The sequence below is a fragment of the Acomys minous genome (genome assembly GCF_964271855.1).
Source record: "Acomys minous genome assembly, chromosome: 13".
Taxonomy (NCBI): domain Eukaryota; kingdom Metazoa; phylum Chordata; class Mammalia; order Rodentia; family Muridae; genus Acomys; species Acomys minous.
The window spans coordinates 4,440,919-4,460,715 of record NC_140495.1 but is presented as its reverse complement, the minus strand read 5'-3'; the positions used below and the strand labels follow the sequence as shown (position 1 = coordinate 4,460,715).

Here is a 19,797-nt window from a genome sequence, read left to right as displayed (position 1 = left end):
GCCAGGCAAGAGGGGCTAGGCCACACTGGCTCAACCTGGGGTGCTAGGAAATCCTCTCTAGACCCTTCAGGAAAGGGACGGCTGGGGTGCCTCACCCCAGCTTCTAGCATGGCTGTGGTGCAGCAGGACCAGCGTGGCTGGTGTCCGTACTTGTCAGAGGGGAAGATGATGTTTCCCTGCCCTTCCTTCTTCTGGCATGGGTCCTGGGGGGTAACCAGACCACAGCCCTCACTGCAGGCCAAGTCTTGCCGTGCACCATGGCCCTCTGCTGAGTGTTTGTTGTGATGATGGACGACCCAGAAGCAGTTTCCTCAGAGGCTCCCTGCTCTGCTGTACTCAGTGAGCTGTGAGGGTTCCTTCTCTGGTGCCCCCTTGCTTATCATGATACTGACTACCTGATGGGTTGTGTCTAGGCTACTCTGCCGAGATTCTGGGGGCGAGACTGAGGCGATGCTTCTCAACGAGACCGTGCCACAATGGGTGATTGACATCACTGTGGATGTAAGTGTCCTCCACTCCCACTTCGCCCTTGTGCTTTTCCCGGACCATGGCATTAAGAACTGTTTTAAACAGCACAGTCTTAAACTGTAACAAAGTCACCTGCCAAGTGGAGTCCCCTCTGCTTTCCCGAAGTTCCAAAGTTGCAGGCACATCTGATTGTTTTTTGTGTCAATTTCTATCTTTGTCAGGTTAGTCATAACAATAATATATGCTTATTCTATAAGATAATCAGTGTCTGAAGTGAAGTACCCACCTCTTCCCATCCATCCTCCTCACCTTTCCAGCCGCCCCTCCTCACAAAGGGAGCACCTACTAGGGGGTTGACGCAGCCTTTGCTATACACACACACACACACACACACACACACACACACACACACACACACACGAGCATACATTATCTGTGCATACGTAAGTGCATAGTTCATTTTATTTTGCACAAAATCTCCTACAGTGTTGTGCAACGTTTTTTACTTAATACGTCTTGGACATGTGTTCATGCCTGTGCTTGTGGACTGTTCCCTTAAGGGCTGCACCCTGTTCTGTTGTGTGAATGCCACGTTCTCTGTTTGATCAGACCCTTACTAATGGGCTCGCGTTGTTTCCAGTGTTTTCTATTGCAAACAGTGCTGCAGTGAACAGCCTTGTACATGTATCTTTGTGTACTTTTTAGGATAAATTCCTAGAAGTGGAATTGCTGGATCAAAGGGTATGCACATTTTAAATGTTGATAGATAATGCCAAATTGCCCTTCACAAAGGCAGTTTACGTCTGAACCGACAGTACGTGAAAGCCCGGTTCCCATCGCCACACCAAGGCTGCACACGTCACCCTTCTTGTATGATAGGCAAACGTCTGATGAGTCAATGTGGAATTTTTTCTTTATTCAATTCTGAGGTCAAGAATCTTTTCATATTGGCCGTTTGTCTCTGCTGTCGACTGCCTGTTTGTGTTTTTTCCATTCCACTAACTGGGTCATTGGTGTCACTGGCGCACAGGTGACTTCCGTGCATATTAACCTGACTCCTCTGTGCCTCATTACACTCTCACTTTGTTGAAGGTTCTTTCGCAGGTGAAAACTTAGTTTATCTATAATCAAATTGATTTTCATGGCTCTGAGTTCCATGTTTTGTTAGGTCTCCCCAGTTCAGAACAGGGGACAGGGGAAGGGTGGCCCTCCTTTACTTAAGCTCTCTGTAGTCTTCTGTTTGGTGTGAGGTGAGAGTCTAGCTTTTTCCAAAGAGCTAAGCCATGTGCGGTGCAGTCCTGGGGTCTGCCCTGTCTCTACTAATCTGAACTGTTATGCTGTCTTATTGTACACTAACTCTGTAGACACTTGCTCAGTCTGTTCTAGACTTCCTTACTCCTCTTGACTACTTTGTGTATTCCTAAAGCCATATGAAAAGGGATTTAATCTCTTGAAACTTTAGAAAATTTGTTTTCTGTCCCAGATACACCCCCAAAGAACTTAGAGCCAGTGTGACACCTGGTGGGTATTTGGTGACCTTCACTGTCTAAGTTCCCATAATCCACTGCTTCCTTCGAGTATAGAACTCTCCTGGATGCATTACACACCCTATGGCATGGCTTATGCCCTGAGAAAAGCTGGCCAGATCATTTCAGCCATCATGTAAGAACTGGGATGTTTTTTCATGGTATCTCCCTCCGTCAAGGGGAGATGGTAGGCCTAATGCCACTCCACTGATGGGCCCAGCAGTGCAGCAAGTGTCTCTGCCCAAAAGTGAAGGCTCTGAGGCTTTCTCAAAACACATAAACTGCCATCGAAGCCTTTAGTCATCAGCCCCAACATTTCAATTTATATAGCTTTAACATTTTAGGTTTTTTTTTTTCTGTAATGTCTTTATGATAATTTCAGGAGAGCCATGCCACAATAGATTTTTTTACACTAATATCGCATATAATTTGTCTTCATCTATTTTTATTATAATTTAAACATCGTACTTGCTGATAAATTTTCTCTTACAACATATTTCAATTGATAATTTACTATAAATTTTGTTAAAAGTCATTTTATTGTTATTTGTAAATCATGTTTTCCTGTTGACAGCATTTTAGTTTTATCAGCTAATAGAAACTATTATACCTCTTAAACTTTTAATATTTCAGAAAAATATGCCCAAATTCAACAAAATTCCTTTCTACCTCCAACCTCATGCATCTTCAGGAGCAAAAACTTTAAAGAAGTAAGTAACTGTTGTGCTTCCGGACTCACGCCTCTGCCCTGCGGTCACTTTGTAATGGGGAGCGGGTGGGCAGACCCCCAGAGGCAGCACACTCAAGATAGAAGCAGTACGGGGATGTGTGCTCCCACACGTGGGGTGGAGTCGGGTGGTAGAGCGAGGTAGAGGCTTTATGACTCTGAATTTGAATGCCAGGTCAGAGCGTGCAATGACCGACCACTAGAAATGCCCGGTGAGTAGGTGTGGCTAAAAGAGAAGTCCACGGCAAAGACCCTGAGACGGCTAGCAAGGAGGTGTCACCTGTCATTACTGTGTGACACGGCTAGCAAGGAGGTGTCAACTGTAATTACTATGTATGGCTAGCAGGTGAAATCAAGGCTGTAAAACCTGTCACAAGGATTCCTGGGGCTGGGTTCCCACTGGCCCATCAGGCACTTGAGGAGTGACCACTGGAGGCTAAAATGTTGTGTCCATCTGTACGTCTGCCTGCCCCTCACCTCCCTCCACATACACACACTGGGTGACTTTATAGCAAGCCATATATTATACAGATAGCCCTTCAAGTAGATTTAGCGACTGCACTTCCTATCTGTGAAGCTTAAGCCTTGGCTGTGAGATGTGATGATGGTTGGCTGGTGTCAGAGATAAGAACTTAGAAGTAGCCGGACGTGGCCATCCTGGTCTACAAAGTGAGTCCAGGACAGCTAAGGCTACACAGAGCACCCTGTCTCGAAAAACCAAAAATAAAATAAAATAAAATAAGGGGGGGCGGACTTGGAAGTGAGGGACTTCAGTTGTGTAATTTAGGACAAGCCAGCTGTTGGGTTTGTGGTCTGGAGCAAGCTGTGGCTTAATCTCTGGCCTGGGGTGTTCGTTGTCTCCTCCAAATTGAAGGCACAGCAGTGGGAGATAGCACTGAGCCCTTGGTAGTTAATCAGTGGGTCTGCCCAGGCTTCAAGGCATAAAGTGCAGACAGCTGTGGTGTGCGTGTGCCCTAGAAGGGCACCACAGGGATTCTTGTGAGACTCACAGATGCCTCGAGGCAGGACTGAGGACATACATTGATTTCAGATGTCGACACAAATGGAAAAAAAAAAGATTTTTCATGATGTCAAAACATGTCATTGCCTTTTCTAGAGACAGACTCTCTGCCAGTGACATGTTGCAGGTGCGGAAGGTGATGGAACATGTCTATGAGAAAATTATCAACCTGGATAATGAGTCTCAAACCACCAGCTCTTCTAATAACGAGAAGCCAGAGCAGGAGAAAGAGGAGGACATTGCTGTGTTGGCAGAGGAGAAAATTGAGCTTCTGTGCCAGGACCAGGTGAGTAGGCCTGAAGAGCATAGCTCCATGTCCCCACAGAGGTGCCCAGAGTGTCAGGAAAGGTGTGCTTAGCGTTCTCCAGCTGCTGGCCTCTGGGGTATATGCTCTCAGAGGCCCTAAGAGCCCAGTGCCTTTTTGGGAAGGTTCTTCAGCACACTCAAAGCTGCTCTTCACCTGAGGGGTATGATCAGGAAGAGAAGACAGACTTACAGATGCCCACAGTAGGGCTGTGCCAGGGGGGTGGGATCTGTCATGGTGAAGAGCTTGGAGTGGAGGTGGCTGGAGAAGAGATGAATTACAACCAAGATAACAAACCGTATCTGGGCAGGGCTGAGCTAGCGCTGACGGTGGAGCAGCAGAGCGCACAGTTCAGATTCCATGTGTGGAAGCAAAACAGGTTCCTGGGCACAGTGGGGAGCAAGCTGGGCCACCTGGCAGAGTCCCTGGTTAAGGACGCCTTTAGCTGCTAGTGACCTTGATGTTTTCCATGCACTTTGGCTATTCAGGTTTTGGACCCAAATATGGACCTTCGGACAGTAAAGCACTTCATATGGAAGAGCGGTGGAGACCTCACCCTCCATTATCGTCAGAAGTCCACGTGAATGGTGAGCCCACGTTCCCGGGTTGTTCACCAGTCACCTTCCTCTGTGGCCCCAAGAGTAGTCCTAGGAAGCCCGCCAAGCCCTGTGGGAGCAAGCCCTCCATCGGCCGATGGGTGAAGTGACTGACTGAGATGTAATATATACACCAGGCTCCATGCATAGATCGATTAAGGTGTCCCCAGGGACTCAGAGTCTGAGGACAGAAGAGCCCCGGCACTGTCTTGGGAGGTGTACAGAGAGAAGCTACAGCAGGCCAGTGCAGACTTCGCTGACTCCTTGTGAAGGACCCACCTTGTCTCTTAGCACTTGTTAGACAACATCAGCGGGGCCACATCTGTCACCGCCTTTTAGTTTCAAACTCACAAGCTCTACAGCTTTTCTAAGTACATTCCACTCGTGCAGTACCTATGAAGGCTTTTTCCGAATTTGTCATTACAAAAAAAAAAAAAAATCAAGTTGTTTTCACAACATAAAGAGTTATTTTTAATGGGAATCACTGTTGCACAGTTCAAGAGCCAGCCCACTTAATAAGAAATGACTGTGTTGGGCTACTTTTGAAATCTGCCTCTCAGCTCCACTCCTGCAGGAAGACCTGTGACCGGGGCCAGCGCAGCACTTGGCTCGCAGGCAGCAGCGTGTGCTGAGCCGGAAGGGCCCCCGTAGGACCCTGGCTGCACAACGGCCCAAGCAGCTGTGGCCACTCTCTGCTTCCTCCGGCGCCCAGTCTTCCTCTCACGCAGAGCCAGCGGGACCCGCAGCTTCCTGCCCTGGGTGAGCAGCATGATCCTGTCAAAACTTAAGGCCATGCTGAAGTTTGAGTTCATTCAAATGCTACCTAAAGTTTATGTTGTTAGAGTAAAAGGATCGCACAGTGCGTTGGTTTGGTGTTTATGTCGTGGTCATGTTTGGGTTTCCTGTTTCACACGCGGGCTTTTGTTACACCTGCATTCTATCTTTCTGCTGTCTTTCTAACAATCGAACGCTCTCATAGACTCACTGGATCTTGTACAGAATATTAACTTATTGGGGATAAACATGTCAACTTTTGGCAGAAAATACTTTGGATTCTTCCCAAGGTCACTTACATTCAGACAGATGAATGGTCCACCCCATGACACTGCAGAAGACGCGCCTTGAGCACAGCCGGAAGCACAAGTGCCTTGAGAGGGCAGCTTTACTCCTGTCCAGCTGCCCTGCCTTGTGTGTGGTCCGTACCCACAGGAGCAAGGCGGGGGCAGGGCTGGGGAAGGAAAGCTTTTTTCTTTTCTACATCGTCACAGGTTCTGCTAGGGGTCCCTGATGGGCCCAGGTCCATCCCTTAAATTGAGGCATTGATCCACACAGCTGCAGAACAGGGTCCCCTCACTGCTAATTGTGGAACGCAGACGTGCCATGGCTTCCACACCCTCAAGTGAGCAAATACGTCTCTCTTCCTCAGATCAGCCGGCTTCTTTTTTTACAGAAGTCCTTTTTAATCTATGTGTTGGACACAACCGTGCACTTTTGGTGCATATTTTTTAGTGATAGTTGTAAGCCGAAAACAAGGGATGGGGTGCAGGGGTGGTGCCCAGCCCCCACTAGTGTTTGCAGGAGGGGCCTCTGCACTAAGTGTGGGTTTGATAGTTCGTTGGCCCCGTGCTGAGCCTCAGGCAGTTGTGCCCCTGTGATGGATTTTACCCCCCAGCATGGTTGTACTTTTTTCCCTCTAGTCAAAAACCAGTAATATGTTTCCAGAAAATTGGACAGTCTGCAATGCCAAAAGGGTCAAAGTCTGTATTTCAAGTTGTATAGAATAAAGCTTTAGTTAAAATATCTCACTGTGTCTTACACATTTATTTTCTTTGTCACTTTACTGCTGATTACAGAGAAAGAAACATCTGGGGGTTCATATTTGAAACAGCATCAGCATCCATCTTAACCCCACTTATGGGGTCTCTGAGAACAAACCTTTCCACTAAAGCTAAGGTGAGGTGGCTCCAGAGCAGCCTGTTGTACCACCCACATTCATGGCACCCACCAGTGGCCCTAGGACGCCTCTCAGGCCTAGCCATAAATGTATTCCTAGTGCTTGGGGTTGTGTTCACCCATTGGGACCTGGTCTGCCATACTGTTTGGCCTGTGCTTCCTACAACAGTCCTTGGCTTAACAGCCTAAGTGCTCTGAACATAGAGTTACATGGTCTGTGGACCATGGGACAAGTCGAGGCTAAGAACAAGACCAAAGGCAGTTTACAGTAGTTAGCAAGACATTGGAGACTAGAGATGGAGAGCACATGCCTGCTGCCATCTGTAGACAGCCAGCAATGCAGATGACCCCTCCGAGCCTTAGGCACCTGGAGTAGCTTGAGGGACAGTTTCCCTCATACTCAAGACCAACTGGAGAGGCCTTTACCCAGTCTCCTGGGGACAGGGATCGCGATGGTGAGCAGTGTGCACCTGTCCACCATTACAGCTGGCTGACTACCCTGTGTACTCAGCCTGCTGTCTGCATGTGGGAGCCCCTCACAGACAGGAGGGGCTACAGGATACACCTGGGGGTGGGGAGAGATCCCTGTGAATGGCCTAGAATTTTCAACCCTGGAAATAAAGTGGCCAAGTATACTACCTCTCTCCTCCAGCGTAAGTATTAGATGAGGAAGGACATTGGGACTTGGGGTCCTCCTCTGTACAGGTGGAGCTACTGGTGGCCATAGCCTCTCTTGCCCCTCACCCCATCCTCACATTTGTGATCGGGCCTTCAGTGCCTCACTGACGAAGACTAGACTCCATCTGCCTCAACAGAAGCTGAGTGTTGCTCCAGCGTTTCTGCCCCTTCAGTCCAGGACCATGTTCATGGGCAAGATGGGACCCTAGGAGCAGAATCCAGCAAAGCCCGGGCCTCACCAGAAGCTGCAGCCTAGAGAGCTACACCTACCAACACCAGATGTCCCAGGAGCCTTCTCAGCCCAGGTTGTGCACCTGGGATGACCTAGGCTTGGCTGGCTGGCCCCTCAGGCTCTGCCCTGTGATCCAAGCTGTCTGTGTCTGCTGGCTCCTCAGTCTGTGCTTCCAGCAGTTCTGCAGACAACCCTTCTTCGGGTGAGGCTGCAGAGGTGAGGCCGTCAGGGAGAGTCAGCCGGGGCAGGAGGTCCGCCTGGGCGCCTGGACTGTCTGGGAAGGAGATCTCAAACTCTGACCCTGACCACGTGGCTTCACCTGAAACATATGGTGACGTTGAGGGTGCTTACCCCCTGCAGCCCAGGCTTTGACCTCTGGAAGGTCAGAGGTCAGGTACATGAGTCTCTTGATACAGCCCACCTGAGGAAGTCCACAGCCCTCAAACCCAGGGTTTCTCAGGAAGTGTCACTAAAGGTCACTCACCACCCCGTTCATGAGAACTGCTGCTGGAACCAATGTCCTCTGGTCCTGAGGCTGAGACAGCTGTGGAGGTCAGCACTGTAGAAGGGGACAGGCTGGGGCACACACTGGAATTGCTGCTGTCCAGGATAGACATGCCTGACACATCCAGGAAGCCTGGAGAGGGAGAGCAAACACATAAGAGCCCAACTACTGCAAAGCTGGGAGCCTGTCTCCCCCAGCCACATTGCTGGAGCCCCTAACTTGCCCCTCGGCCCCATACATGCCCTCCACCTAACCGCATCCAGGAGGCTGCCACTGCCTAACCCCTGAGGGACAAGAGCCTAGAGCTGAGCATCATGGGTAGCATGATGGCAGTGGGCCTCCTCTACCCTCTGGACTGACAGGTTAGCAGTCCTGAGGAAAGCTGGGGCACTGCTATACACATCCAGCTCTGAGCCTGCAGCCCACTTCAGCACCAGGGCTCCAAGTGCCCGTCTCCTTCAGGACCTGTCCCATACCTGGGTCCATGACCCGCTGCACTGGAGGTGGCGGCTGAAGGGGGATCTCCACAGAATGTGGGCATCCCCCACAGTCAGCAGAGCCATGGCTAGGGCTCCCAGGCCCAAGGAGCTGCGCCTCCACAAAGCTACCAGGGACTTGTGGCAGGGCCTAGAGGTGCCAGGAAAAGAAGAAACTGGGGGTTAGGACAGCGCCTAGAAAAAGCCAGTGTAGAACCAGGTGTTGAGTCCAACGTAACAGCAGCCCACCCTTGCATTCTAAGTACCACCCTCCCTTCTTGCAACAGACACACTGAGGAAGCTTTCTGACACTCCCTGAGGGGATTCCCAGGTACCCACAAAAACTACCCTGAAGCCCCGAGCCTCCCTTAAATCCAGGTGTCTATGGGGACCATGCATCCTAACGTCCAGCACTAGCCTAGCCTCCCCTACCTCACTGCAGCACACAGTTTTGCCCATTTCTGGGCCAGTTTCCCTCTCAGAAAATGCCCACCAATGCCTCACCTCCACTCATCCAGGAAGCCTGGAGAGGGAGAGCAAACACAGAAGAGCCTGTCTCCCCCAGCCACATTGCTGGAGCCCCTAACTTGCCCCTCGGCCCCATACGTGCCCTCCACCTAACCGCATCCAGGAGGCTGCCACTGCCTAACCTCTGAGGGACAAGAGCCAAGAGCCTAGCCCCAAGGGCATTAGAGCCAAAGGCGTGTTTACTATAGCCAAGCAGAGCGTCTCTGCTTCTACCACATGCCAGAAGCAGATGGGTTCCTAAAGGCACAAGAACCTCACAGGGTCACTAGACAGCCTCCAGCTGGCAGACACCTTGCCCCAGACTCTGCTGACTTTCATGGCTGGACTGGCGCTCCCCACATACCTCCATGTAGTCACTCTGCCTGGAACCCAACTCGTGGCCTGAAGAGTCATGAGGGACGGGCCAAGGTGGTGGGGCACCAACAGGCAAGGCATTAAGTTGTGGGGTATTAACTGATGGAGTGCCAGGCGGGGAGGCACTAGAGGGCTTCTTGTACTGGCTGGAGGGCTGCGTTGGAATCCGGTGCAGATACCCGTAGCCAATACCACACCCTAGACTGTGGAAGGCCAGAAATGCTCAGTCAGGATGGCCCGCACCACAGCTTTCCCTACCTATACTACCCCCACCCACACCCAGCAACAGTGGCTGAGCACGCACGGATGCTGGACAGGGATGAGCCTCAGGGCTCTGAGCTCCAGCTCCGTCTTCTCCAAGGGATGCCAGAAGCCCGTGCCCACTGGGCCAGCCCACCCGGCTCTGCCCCAGGAAGTACCTGCCCTCTCCACCCCAGGCTGCATTGGGCGTCACAGTCACCTCCCGGCAGGAGTCGGACTCGGAGTTATACACCATCAGCTTCAGGGGCTTCCCCTCATGGGACTCTATGAGCGTGAAGAAGTCTTCTGACTAGGAGAAACACAGGGTCTGAGAGCTGCTCCCAGCGCTGGCCCACATCCCTTCAGGGGGCCTGGAGACAGGCGCACCGTGGGTTCTTTACCTCCTGGAGAATCTGATCAGAGCCAACTACGTAGTCTGTGTAAGGGCACAGGCCAGCCAAGGCAGCAGGTGAAGAGGGTTCCACGTCCTGAGTAAGAATGATAAAAAGGGGGCTGGAGAGATGGCTTAGAGGTTGAGAGCACTGACTGTTCTTCCAGAGGTCCTGAGTTCAATTCCCAGCAGCCACGTACCAACAACCAATTCCTCACAACCTTCTACAATGTGATTTGATGCCCCCTTCTGGTACACAGGTGTACATGCAGATAGAGTACTCACATAAAATAAATATATAGCGAGCTGGGCGTGGTGGCACACACCTTTAATCCCAGCACTCTGGAGGCAGAGGCAGGCAGATCTCTGTTAGTTTGAGGCCAGCCTGGTCTACAAAAGAGAGTCCAGGACAGCCAAGGCTACACAGTTTTGAAAAGCCAAAAATAAATAAATCTTTTTTTTTTTAATTATTAAAAAAAGCCTGGTGGTGGTGGTGGCACATGCCTTTAATGCCAGCACTTAGGAGGCAGTGGCAGGCAGATCTCTGAGTTCAAAACAAGACTGCTGTACAAAGTGAATTCCAGGACAGTCAAGGCTACACAGAGAAACCCTGTGGGGCGGGGAGCGGGGGTGGGGGTGGGAAGGAATAAAGACTCACTGCTGAGCAGAGAGAAGAGGCAGGAAGTTTCCTCAAGTTACACTTGTCCTCTGTTGCCAAGCAGAGCCTCAAGCAAGACTTCCTTCTTCACGGGCCCAAGCTTCTTCCCGGGCCCAAGCTTCTTCCCACCCAGGTTACAGCCTAGCCAGCAGAGGGCAGCACCTACACGCAGTCCGCTGCCCCCCCAGCCACAGGCCTGTGCTGGGAAAACACCGCTGAAGCAGAGGCAAGTGGATCTCTCCAAGTCCGAGGCTAGCCTGACCTACATTGAGAGTTCCAGGCTAGCCAAAGCTACATAGTGAGACCTTGTTTCTAAGTACTGGGGTGTCCAACCCATGGTCAGCCTACAGCCACATGTGGCACACGACAACTACTAACACGGTCCAACCCAAAATCATAACCTACTGAAACCACTATGGGGGCATGTGGGGTGGATCCATCAGTTAAGTGCTGGCGCTGACCTGAGTTCAAACTCCAGAAACCAGGTGGTGTACACTGGCCACTGGCTAGGAAGGGGGAGACAGACAGGTCCCAGGGACTCACTACCAGGAGTGTACGCTAACTGCTGAGCTCAGGCTGGTGAAAGACACTGCCACAAAGAAGGTGAATAAGATTCCCAATGATGACACCTAAGGCTGTCTTTTGGCTTCCACATGCGCACACAAACAAGCATGTGTCCACACACACATAGTTTTGTTTGTTTGTTTTTTGAGGTTTTTTGTTTGTTTTACTTGTTTTTTGAGACAGGGTTTCTCTGTGTAACAAGAGCTCTGGGTGTCCTGGAATTCACTCTGTAGATCTGCCTGCCTCTGCCTCCCAAGTGCTGGGATTAAAGGCGTGGGCCACCACCACTCGGCCATGGTTTTGTTGTTGTTGTTGTAAGGAACGTCTACTGAGGTAGCTTAGTACATGAATAATGTCAAGTGGGTCTGAGTTCAGCCCCCAGGAATCCACGATGTGGAAGGAGTGCTGTCCTCGGACCGCCACACATGTGCCAGGGCACACAAGCACCCACACAAAGTAAATGTGTTTATTTGTAAATAAACACAAAGCATTAATTATGAGATGTGTTTTGTACCTAGGCTGTGAGCTTTGTAGATGACATCATGTTCACTACACCACACAACATAAACAGATAACCCTCCCAAAACCCACAGGTCGAGCGCTGGACACCCCTGGAACATGTGACACAAAACAGTAGCCATCCCAAGCCAGAAGTTGGACAGCCCTGCTTCGACCCCACTGCTCCTGAGCAGTGCTCCGGAGTCAGCCTCGTCAGCCCATTTCACTCACGGGCACACCTCTGCAGGCAGGCTGCAAACATTCCCCAGAGAAATTGGTGAGAGGCAGCTAGAACTCCAACTAGCAAACCTTCCAGGAGACTGAGCATCGGAGAATTCAGATACCAGCGATGCACACAGGTGTCAGGTGTGCATGCCTGTCTGTGGCCTAAGGCTAACATCCGGAGCAGCTCAGTTACAGAGATTTATCCGTGTACCTGTTACATAGCAACAGGCCACCAAAACTATCATGTAATCTGTACCTATCCTGCCTGGAACAACACCAAACACTCCAGCAGGCTTCTGGTGGCTCATGCTGGCCCACCCTTCAAAATAAGAAACCAAGGCATAGGCTACGTAGCTACATAGACAGCTCACAGGAAAGCATGTGGTACAAAGACACGAATGCACATAAAATGCCCATATACACAAAACAATAAAATTTAAAAGAAAGAACGCCTAAGGTTGTCAGGTGTGGTGGCACACGCTCCTAATCCCAGCACTCAGGAGACAGAGGCCAATGGATCTCTGCAGGTAAGTGGCCAACCTGGTCTACACATTGTAAATGCTGGGCCAGTCAGGGCTACACAGGGCTACAGTCCTGAGACAACAAGTGAAACAAGAATACCCAAGGTCACAGCTATGGAAAGCAGCAATCAGCTGCCCTCTGATCCCTGCCCCACCTATCAGCCTGGCCATCCTGCTCCCGCATGCCCCAGACCTGCCCGGCCCACACGCCCTGCCAGTACTCACCAGCACATGCCACACGTGCTCGCTGGCCCTGCGGAAGCTGCAGAAGCGCACGCTGGCGCCCAGCAGGCCCTGGCCGCCCCACATGTTGCTGGGCACCACCTCCACCTCTCGCACTTTCATGGTCTTCATGTTGAACACCTCCAGCTTCACCGGCTTCTCCACGTTGGCCTTCAGCAGTGCCTTCAGCGTGTCGTTCTCCTTGCTCTGCAGGGCCCAGGAGGAGCCGGCTCAGTCTGAGGCGTCCCATCCCTGGGCCAGAACCCTTGGGCAGGCCAGGGCCTGAGAGGCATCAAGGGCCTGATGTGCGGCCCAGCTTCACAGGCTAGATTTGGGCCTGCAGCCACTGCAGCCACAACTGCCACCACCCTCACTGCCCAGTTCAGGCACCCCAAGCCCTACCAAGCCTTGGTCCCCAAGCCTTCCAGAAAACAAAGTATAACAAGTAAACAGCCCCTGAGAGCCATGTCCAAAGGCTTTGTATGCCTTGAAAGACAGACAGCCTTCTTAGGCCTGTGGCCATCCCCCAAAAGTTCTTCTGTGACCCTGGTCCACCCAGGAAGAAAGGGGAGGCAGAAGCAAACTGGGGAATCCTGTGGGGACAGGGGGAAGTGGGGAGCCTCACCAGCCTTGAGTGCCCGATAGTGATAATGAAGTCAAAGTAGGGTTCCAGGCCCGCCTGCTGGGCTGGCGAGTTCTCTTGTACCTGTCACAAGGCAGAAGCAAGTCACAGCCCAGACATGACTCACAGGCTGAGAAGCTCAGTCCTCCATCCCTCCAGTCCTCCATCCCTCCATCCCTCCATTCCCCCCAGTCCTCCATCCTCCTAGTCCTCCATCCCTCCAGTCCTCCATCCCTCCATCCCTCCATTCCCCCCAGTCCTCCATCCTCCTAGTCCTCCATCCCTCCAGTCCTCCATCCCTCCATCCCTCTAGTCCTCCGGCGTTCCAGCCCTCCAGTCCTCCAGCCCTCCAGTCCTCCAGCCCTCCAGTCCTCCAGCCCTCCAGTCCTCCATCCCCCTAGTCCTCCATTCCCCCCAGTCCTCCATCCCCCTAGTCCTCCATCCCTCCATCCCTCCAGTCCTCCATCCCTCCAGTCCTCCATCCCTCCAGTCCTTCATCCCTCCAGTCCTCCATCCCTCCATCCCTCCAGTCCTCCAGTCCTCCATCCCTCCAGTCCTCCATCCCTCCAGTCCTTCATCCCTCCAGTCCTCCATCCCTCCATCCCTCCAGTCCTTCATCCCTCCAGTCCTCCATCCCTCCATCCCTCCAGTCCTCCGGCCTCCATCCCTCCAGTCCTCCAGTCCTTCATCCCTCCAGTCCTCCATCCCTCCATCCCTCCAGTCCTCCGGCGTTCCAGCCCTCCAGCCCTCCAGCCCTCCAGTCCTCCAGCCCTCCAGTCCTCCATCCCTCCAGTCCTCCAGCCCTCCAGTCCTCCATCCCCCTAGTCCTCCATTCCCCCCAGTCCTCCATCCCCCTAGTCCTCCATCCCTCCATCCCTCCAGTCCTCCATCCCTCCATCCCTCCAGTCCTTCATCCCTCCAGTCCTCCATCCCTCCATCCCTCCAGTCCTTCATCCCTCCAGTCCTCCATCCCTCCATCCCTCCAGTCCTCCATCCCTCCAGTCCTTCATCCCTCCAGTCCTCCATCCCTCCATCCCTCCAGTCCTTCATCCCTCCAGTCCTCCATCCCTCCATCCCTCCAGTCCTTCATCCCTCCAGTCCTCCATCCCTCCATCCCTCCAGTCCTTCATCCCTCCAGTCCTCCATCCCTCCATCCCTCCAGTCCTTCATCCCTCCAGTCCTCCATCCCTCCATCCCTCCAGTCCTTCATCCCTCCAGTCCTCCATCCCTCCATCCCTCCAGTCCTTCATCCCTCCAGTCCTCCATCCCTCCATCCCTCCAGTCCTTCATCCCTCCAGTCCTCCATCCCTCCATCCCTCCATCCCTCCAGTCCTCCAGTCCTCCAGTCCTCCAGCCCTCCAGCCCTCCAGTCCTCCAGCCCTCCAGCCCTCGAGTCCTCCAGCCCTCCAGTCCTCTAGTCCTCCAGTCCTCCAGCCCTCCAGTCCCTCCAGTCCCTCTATCCCTCCATCCCTCCAGTACTCCGGCCCTCCGGCCGTGGACCTGTGGAAAGGACTCTCGCCTGCACAAACTGCTCTGGCCACTATCGAGGCTCACCCATCTCCCCACGCACTACCTTCCCAGATACAAGTTTCCTCCTGGGAAGGGACTTTTCCTTCTTATTGCACATGCTTCCAGAAAGGACTCACACAGCCCTGCAAGTAAGGGACACCTGGGGAATATCACCCCCACACATTTTAAAACCAAGCCAGAGGGATTGGCCTTGCTCTAAGGAGGGGCTGGGCAAGGTATCCTGTGGCTAGACCCTAAAGAACCCGGACTCTGAGCAGCTGACCCTGTCAAGCAGGCAATGACAGCCTGATGGCGGAGAACAGCCTGATGGCGGTGACAGCCTGATGGCGGAGAACAGTAGCCAGGGTCAGGCTCCATAAACTCAGCTACTCCCCGCCACAGCCCTGCTCTGGATGCTTTCCAGCCCTTTGGGTGCTCCCTGCCCCTCTCAGTGACCAGCTCAGCTCCCCCATCACAAGCTGTAGCCCCATCAGATACCCTGCCCAAACAAGGAAGCCACAGTACCCAGGTCCTGAGCCCTAAAGATGCCCCTAGGCCTTTTGCTGTGAACATTTGATGACTTCTTTGGCCAAACATCAACCGGGCCCCAACATAAACAGTCCAGGTGACAGGGCACAGGACTCATGTGACCTCACACCCTTGGTACCGACACTGGATTCCCCAAGAAGAAGGAGAACCCCTCTGGAGCGCGGCAGGAACGACGGGCTGGAGGTGTCTCTAGTTCAAGGCCACTTTGCCCTTGGCACGAAAACTCCCTAACTGCCTCAAGTCCCTGAGTCCTCCTGCAGCGGCCACAGCCACCAACGGGAGCAGGCCGTGTTGGTTGCTAGCTAGCACAGCCCCAAGAGCGAATTGTTCCTGGCCTGTGTATGGGCTCCCAGACGGGCTCTCAGACCTGCTCCGCCCCTCTGGGGGCCCTGCTTCTGGGCCTCTGAGACTTGCCCTCTGTCCCCCTAGGACAGTGGCTCTCACCCTCCCTAGTGCTGTGACCCATTAATACAGTTCTTCATGTTGTGGTGACCCGACCATACAGTTATTTTTTGTCTTTGTTTTTGTTTTTGTTTTGTTTTTTGTTTTGTTTTGTTTTTTGAGACAGGGTTTCTCTGTGTAGCCTTGCCTGTCCTGGACTCACTTTGTAGACCAGGCTGGCCTTGAACTCACAGCGATCCGCCTGCCTCTGCCTCTCAAGTGCTGGGATTAAAGGCGTGAGCCACCATGCCCGGCCCATACAGTTATTTTCATTGCTACTTCAGAACTCTGATTTCTCTGCTGTTATGAATCATAACATAATATCTGCATTTTCTCATCATCTTAGTCGACCCTGTGAAGTGGCTGTTCACCCTCTAAAGGGATCTCAAGCTATAGGTTGAGAACCACTCTTCTAGAGGCTTTTGAAAACCAAAGTACTAGATTATCTTGGCGGAGGGGTGTGTGTCCTCCCAAAGCAAGGCCACTTCCAAACCACCCCAATTCCCTTGGGTAAGGTCACCCTCCTTCCCATGGTGTCAGCAACCCGACATCACTAATGAGGTCCGGAGGCCACAGTCCGCTACCCATCTGTGCCCTCCACCCACTCACGCTGCATCCTCAACACTGTCCACCCTGCCTATTAGAGCTCCGACTGCTGGGATGATCTAGGCTGTTGACCATTGTGCCTCACTCCTGTAAAACCTGCTGCCTTGCTGGGCAGTGGTGATGCACACCTTTAATCCCAGCACTCAGGAGGCAGAGACAGGCGGATCACTGTGAGTTCGAAGTCAGCCTGGTCTACAAAGCGAGTCCAGGACAGTCAAGGCTACACAGAGAAACCCTGACTCAAAAAACCAAGAGAAAGAGAGAGAGAGAGAGAGAGCGCAAGAGAGAGAGAACACCTCAGTTCAGTTCCCAGCACCCACTAGGTGGCTCACAGCCATCCATGACTCCTTTGTAGGCACCAGGCACATATACAGTACACATACAAACATGTGGGCAAAAAATTCTTACACATATAATGAAAACAAATACATCTAAAACAACAACAAAAATCCTCCAGAAGGTTCCCTATCTCCAAATGAAACACCAAGCCTGAGAACCTGAGGGGGCAGCCCAATGATGTCTCCTGCAGTCAGGAGGCCCCAGGTTCAATCCCCAGCACTGCAAAACACAAGTTCTCCAGGTCTTCAGGATGCCCACAGTCCCCCACGCTGACACCTCCCGCACACTGTCTCTCTACCACCCCTGCCGCTGCCCTTCCCTCCACCCTGCTTTGCGACGTCTTTCCTGACCAGTCCCATCGGAGCATGACGCCTTATCCCCTCAACCTACGTTATTCTTGCTAGCAGTTAATCCCAGCACTGGGGAGGCAGAGGAAGGTGGATCTCAGTGCTAGTTCCAAAACAGCCAAGGCTCTTAAAGAAACTCTGTTGAAGAAGAAGAGGAGGAGGAGGAGGAGCTAGAGAGATGGCTCAGAGGTTAAAAGCACTTGTTGCTCTTCCAGAGGTCCTGAGTTCAATTCCCAGCAACCACATGGTGGCTCATAACTATCCAAACTGGGATCTGATGCCCTTGGTGCCCTCTTCTGGCCTGCAGGTGTACATGCAGATAGAGCTCTTATATACATAAAATAAATATTTAAAAAGAAGAAGAAGGGGCTGGAGAGATGGCTCAGTAGTTAAGAGCACTGTTTGTTCTTCCAAAGGTCCTGAGTTCAAGTCCCAGCAACCACATGGTGGCTCACAACCATCTATAATGAGATCTGGTGCCCTCTTCTGCCATGCAGAGGTACATGCAATCAAAACACTGTATACATAATAAATAAATAAATATTTTTTAAAAAATTAAAAATAAAAAGGAGGAGGGGGAGGAGGAGGACAACGAGGAGGAGGAGGAAGAGGAGGAAGAGAAGGGGGAGGAGGAGGACAACGAGGAGGAGGAGGAGGAAGAGGAGGAAGAGAAGGGGGAGGAGGAGGAGGAGGAAGAGGAGGAAGAGAGTGCGTATACACCGGTGTAAGCAGATGCTAGGTGTGTAGGGCTGCCTACAGAAGCCTGAAGAGGACTTTGGATCCCCTGGAGCTGGAGTCCCAGATAGATATGAACAAGCCAATGTAGTTACTTTTGTGTTTGGACACACACACATACTAATGTTGGGACTTGAATCTGCGTTGTCACAAGGCCAGGGCTCCTAACTGGGGAGCCGTCTCTTCAGCCCACTGTGTATGTCTTTCAGATAAGTCTTGATGTGTGACACAGACTGGCTTCAAGCTTGGAGTGTTCTACCTTCCCCTCCGGCTCCTGTATTCTAGCTGTGAGCAGCACACCTCAGTCCGCGTCGTTCTTTATGGCCGCCCTTCTCTCCACTGTGGCTTCCAACTGTAAGTACTTTGTTTACCGTGCTATTCCTGGGGCCTGAAGCTCTGACTGCCATAGAGTATATGTTCAAAAACATGTCTATAGGTCTGCTGGGGCCCACCTGTAACCCTGGTGCTCGGGAGGGAGAGACAGAAGGACCAGGAGTTCAAGGCCATCCTGGGCTACATGAGATCCTATATCAAAAAAAGCAAAACAACTGGAGAGACACAAGTCAGCGCTTAAAAGAGCATACCGCTCTGTCAGAGGACCTGGGTTCAGTTATCAGCATGCATTTGCAGCTGCTTCCAAATGTCCCCAACTCCAACTCACTAGGACCTGAAACCTCTGGCTTGTGCACTCATGTGCACAAACACAAGCTTAAAAAGTGCATCTCTGTAAAGGAGTCTTGACTCGGACCTGATCAACCTGTTCCCCTTCACCAAGCGCCCCCTGCCTTCTCTCCCAGCCAGCGCCTCACTTCCCACAGCCCCTGTGCAAACATCCTGAATTCTTCTGTCTTTAAAAAAACAAAAAACAAAAAACAGCTTTAAAACACCCCTGGCTGGGTGCATTCCAATGTTTGCCAATTTTGCACTTCTGGTGTGTGAAGCCAACGTGGCTTTCCTGCTAGGAACCACTTCTTAGCCCTGACACAGACTAAAGAAGCAGGGGACAGATGGATCTTTGAAGGGCCCATGCCAGCCTGGTCTACATAGCAAGTACCAGGGCTACATAGTGAGACCACCTCAAAAAAAAAATTTTTTTTTAAGAAGCTGAGAAAGGGCGGCTGAAGGCAGGCGGTGGTGGCACACGCTTTTAATCCCAGCACTTGGGAGGCAGAGGCAGGGGGATCGCTGTGAGTTCGAGGCCAGCCTGGTCTACAAAGTGAGAAATGTCTCGGGAAACAAAAAACAAAAAAAAAGAAGGAGAAGAAGAAAAAGAAAAGAAACGAAAGAAAGAAAGAAAGAAAGGGCGGCTGAGCCTTTGAGACCAGCTTGAGCTACATACTAAGATCCCGTCTGAAGGTAGGCAGGCTGACCCAAAAGCCAGGCAACCTGATAAACCCGCCCGCCTCCACACAGCTCTACATCTACCCACTTTTCAAAGAGGCAAAGGGGGGGGGGGCGGGGGGAGCTGGGTTCAAAGACCTTCCTAGCCCCAGAGCCAAACCCCCCATCTCCTTATCAACCAAACTATACTTCCCAGAAGCCTGTTCGCTTGTACCGGCCTGCAAGTGACACGTAAGGCCTCACAAGCCTTGGAGTGTTTCACTCTGGGGTCCCAATGACCACCCCAGCTCCAACCATTCTGGCCATCTCACGCCCCTGCAGCCTTCTCAAAGCCCAAGAGCTTCCCAACAGCCCCTTGCACCCCGCCTCACAGAAGGGGCGTCAGGTCTTAGGCGCCCTGGGCCTCCTCAGCCTGGCAGGGAGGTCACTGCCAGGGCCCCGGGGCTGTGCAACCCTCCCTGGTGCCTGCCCAACGCCCCGGCTCACCCCGTGCAGGTGGAAACCCTCGCCGCCCGCCGGCTGCTCGGCGCTCGCCCCTAGCCCCATGGCCGCCCTGTCCCTCGGCTGCGTGGCCTGGTCACGTGGGGCCAGGCCACGCCCTCCCGGATGTCACAGTTCTTA

General features: G+C 52.4%; 2 protein-coding genes across 6 annotated transcripts in view; one reads left to right on the top strand and one right to left on the bottom strand.

The window, feature by feature from the left end:
- WDR48 (WD repeat domain 48) overlaps nucleotides 1-6,442 on the top strand; it is a 34,063-nt gene extending 27,621 nt beyond the window's left edge. For all 5 annotated transcript variants that reach the window (XM_084751850.1, XM_084751853.1, XM_084751852.1 and 2 more), the window contains 4 exons: nucleotides 414-501; nucleotides 2,628-2,704; nucleotides 3,839-4,028; nucleotides 4,535-6,442. In XM_084751850.1, the coding sequence (XP_084607976.1) occupies nucleotides 414-501; nucleotides 2,628-2,704; nucleotides 3,839-4,028; nucleotides 4,535-4,630 (451 nt within the window). In that variant the 3' untranslated portion in view covers nucleotides 4,631-6,442. The remainder of the gene's footprint in view (nucleotides 1-413; nucleotides 502-2,627; nucleotides 2,705-3,838; nucleotides 4,029-4,534) is intronic.
- On the bottom strand, nucleotides 6,379-19,776 carry GORASP1 (golgi reassembly stacking protein 1). The gene is made up of 9 exons (XM_084751856.1): nucleotides 19,663-19,776; nucleotides 13,313-13,393; nucleotides 12,691-12,894; nucleotides 10,010-10,096; nucleotides 9,788-9,918; nucleotides 9,358-9,571; nucleotides 8,487-8,637; nucleotides 7,990-8,142; nucleotides 6,379-7,824 (listed from the first exon to the last, which is right to left on the bottom strand). Exons 1-9 carry the CDS (start codon nucleotides 19,720-19,722, stop codon nucleotides 7,598-7,600), a joined length of 1,308 nt encoding a protein of 435 aa, XP_084607982.1. The 5' UTR covers nucleotides 19,723-19,776; the 3' UTR covers nucleotides 6,379-7,597.
- Nucleotides 19,777-19,797: the final 21 nt, after the last annotated feature.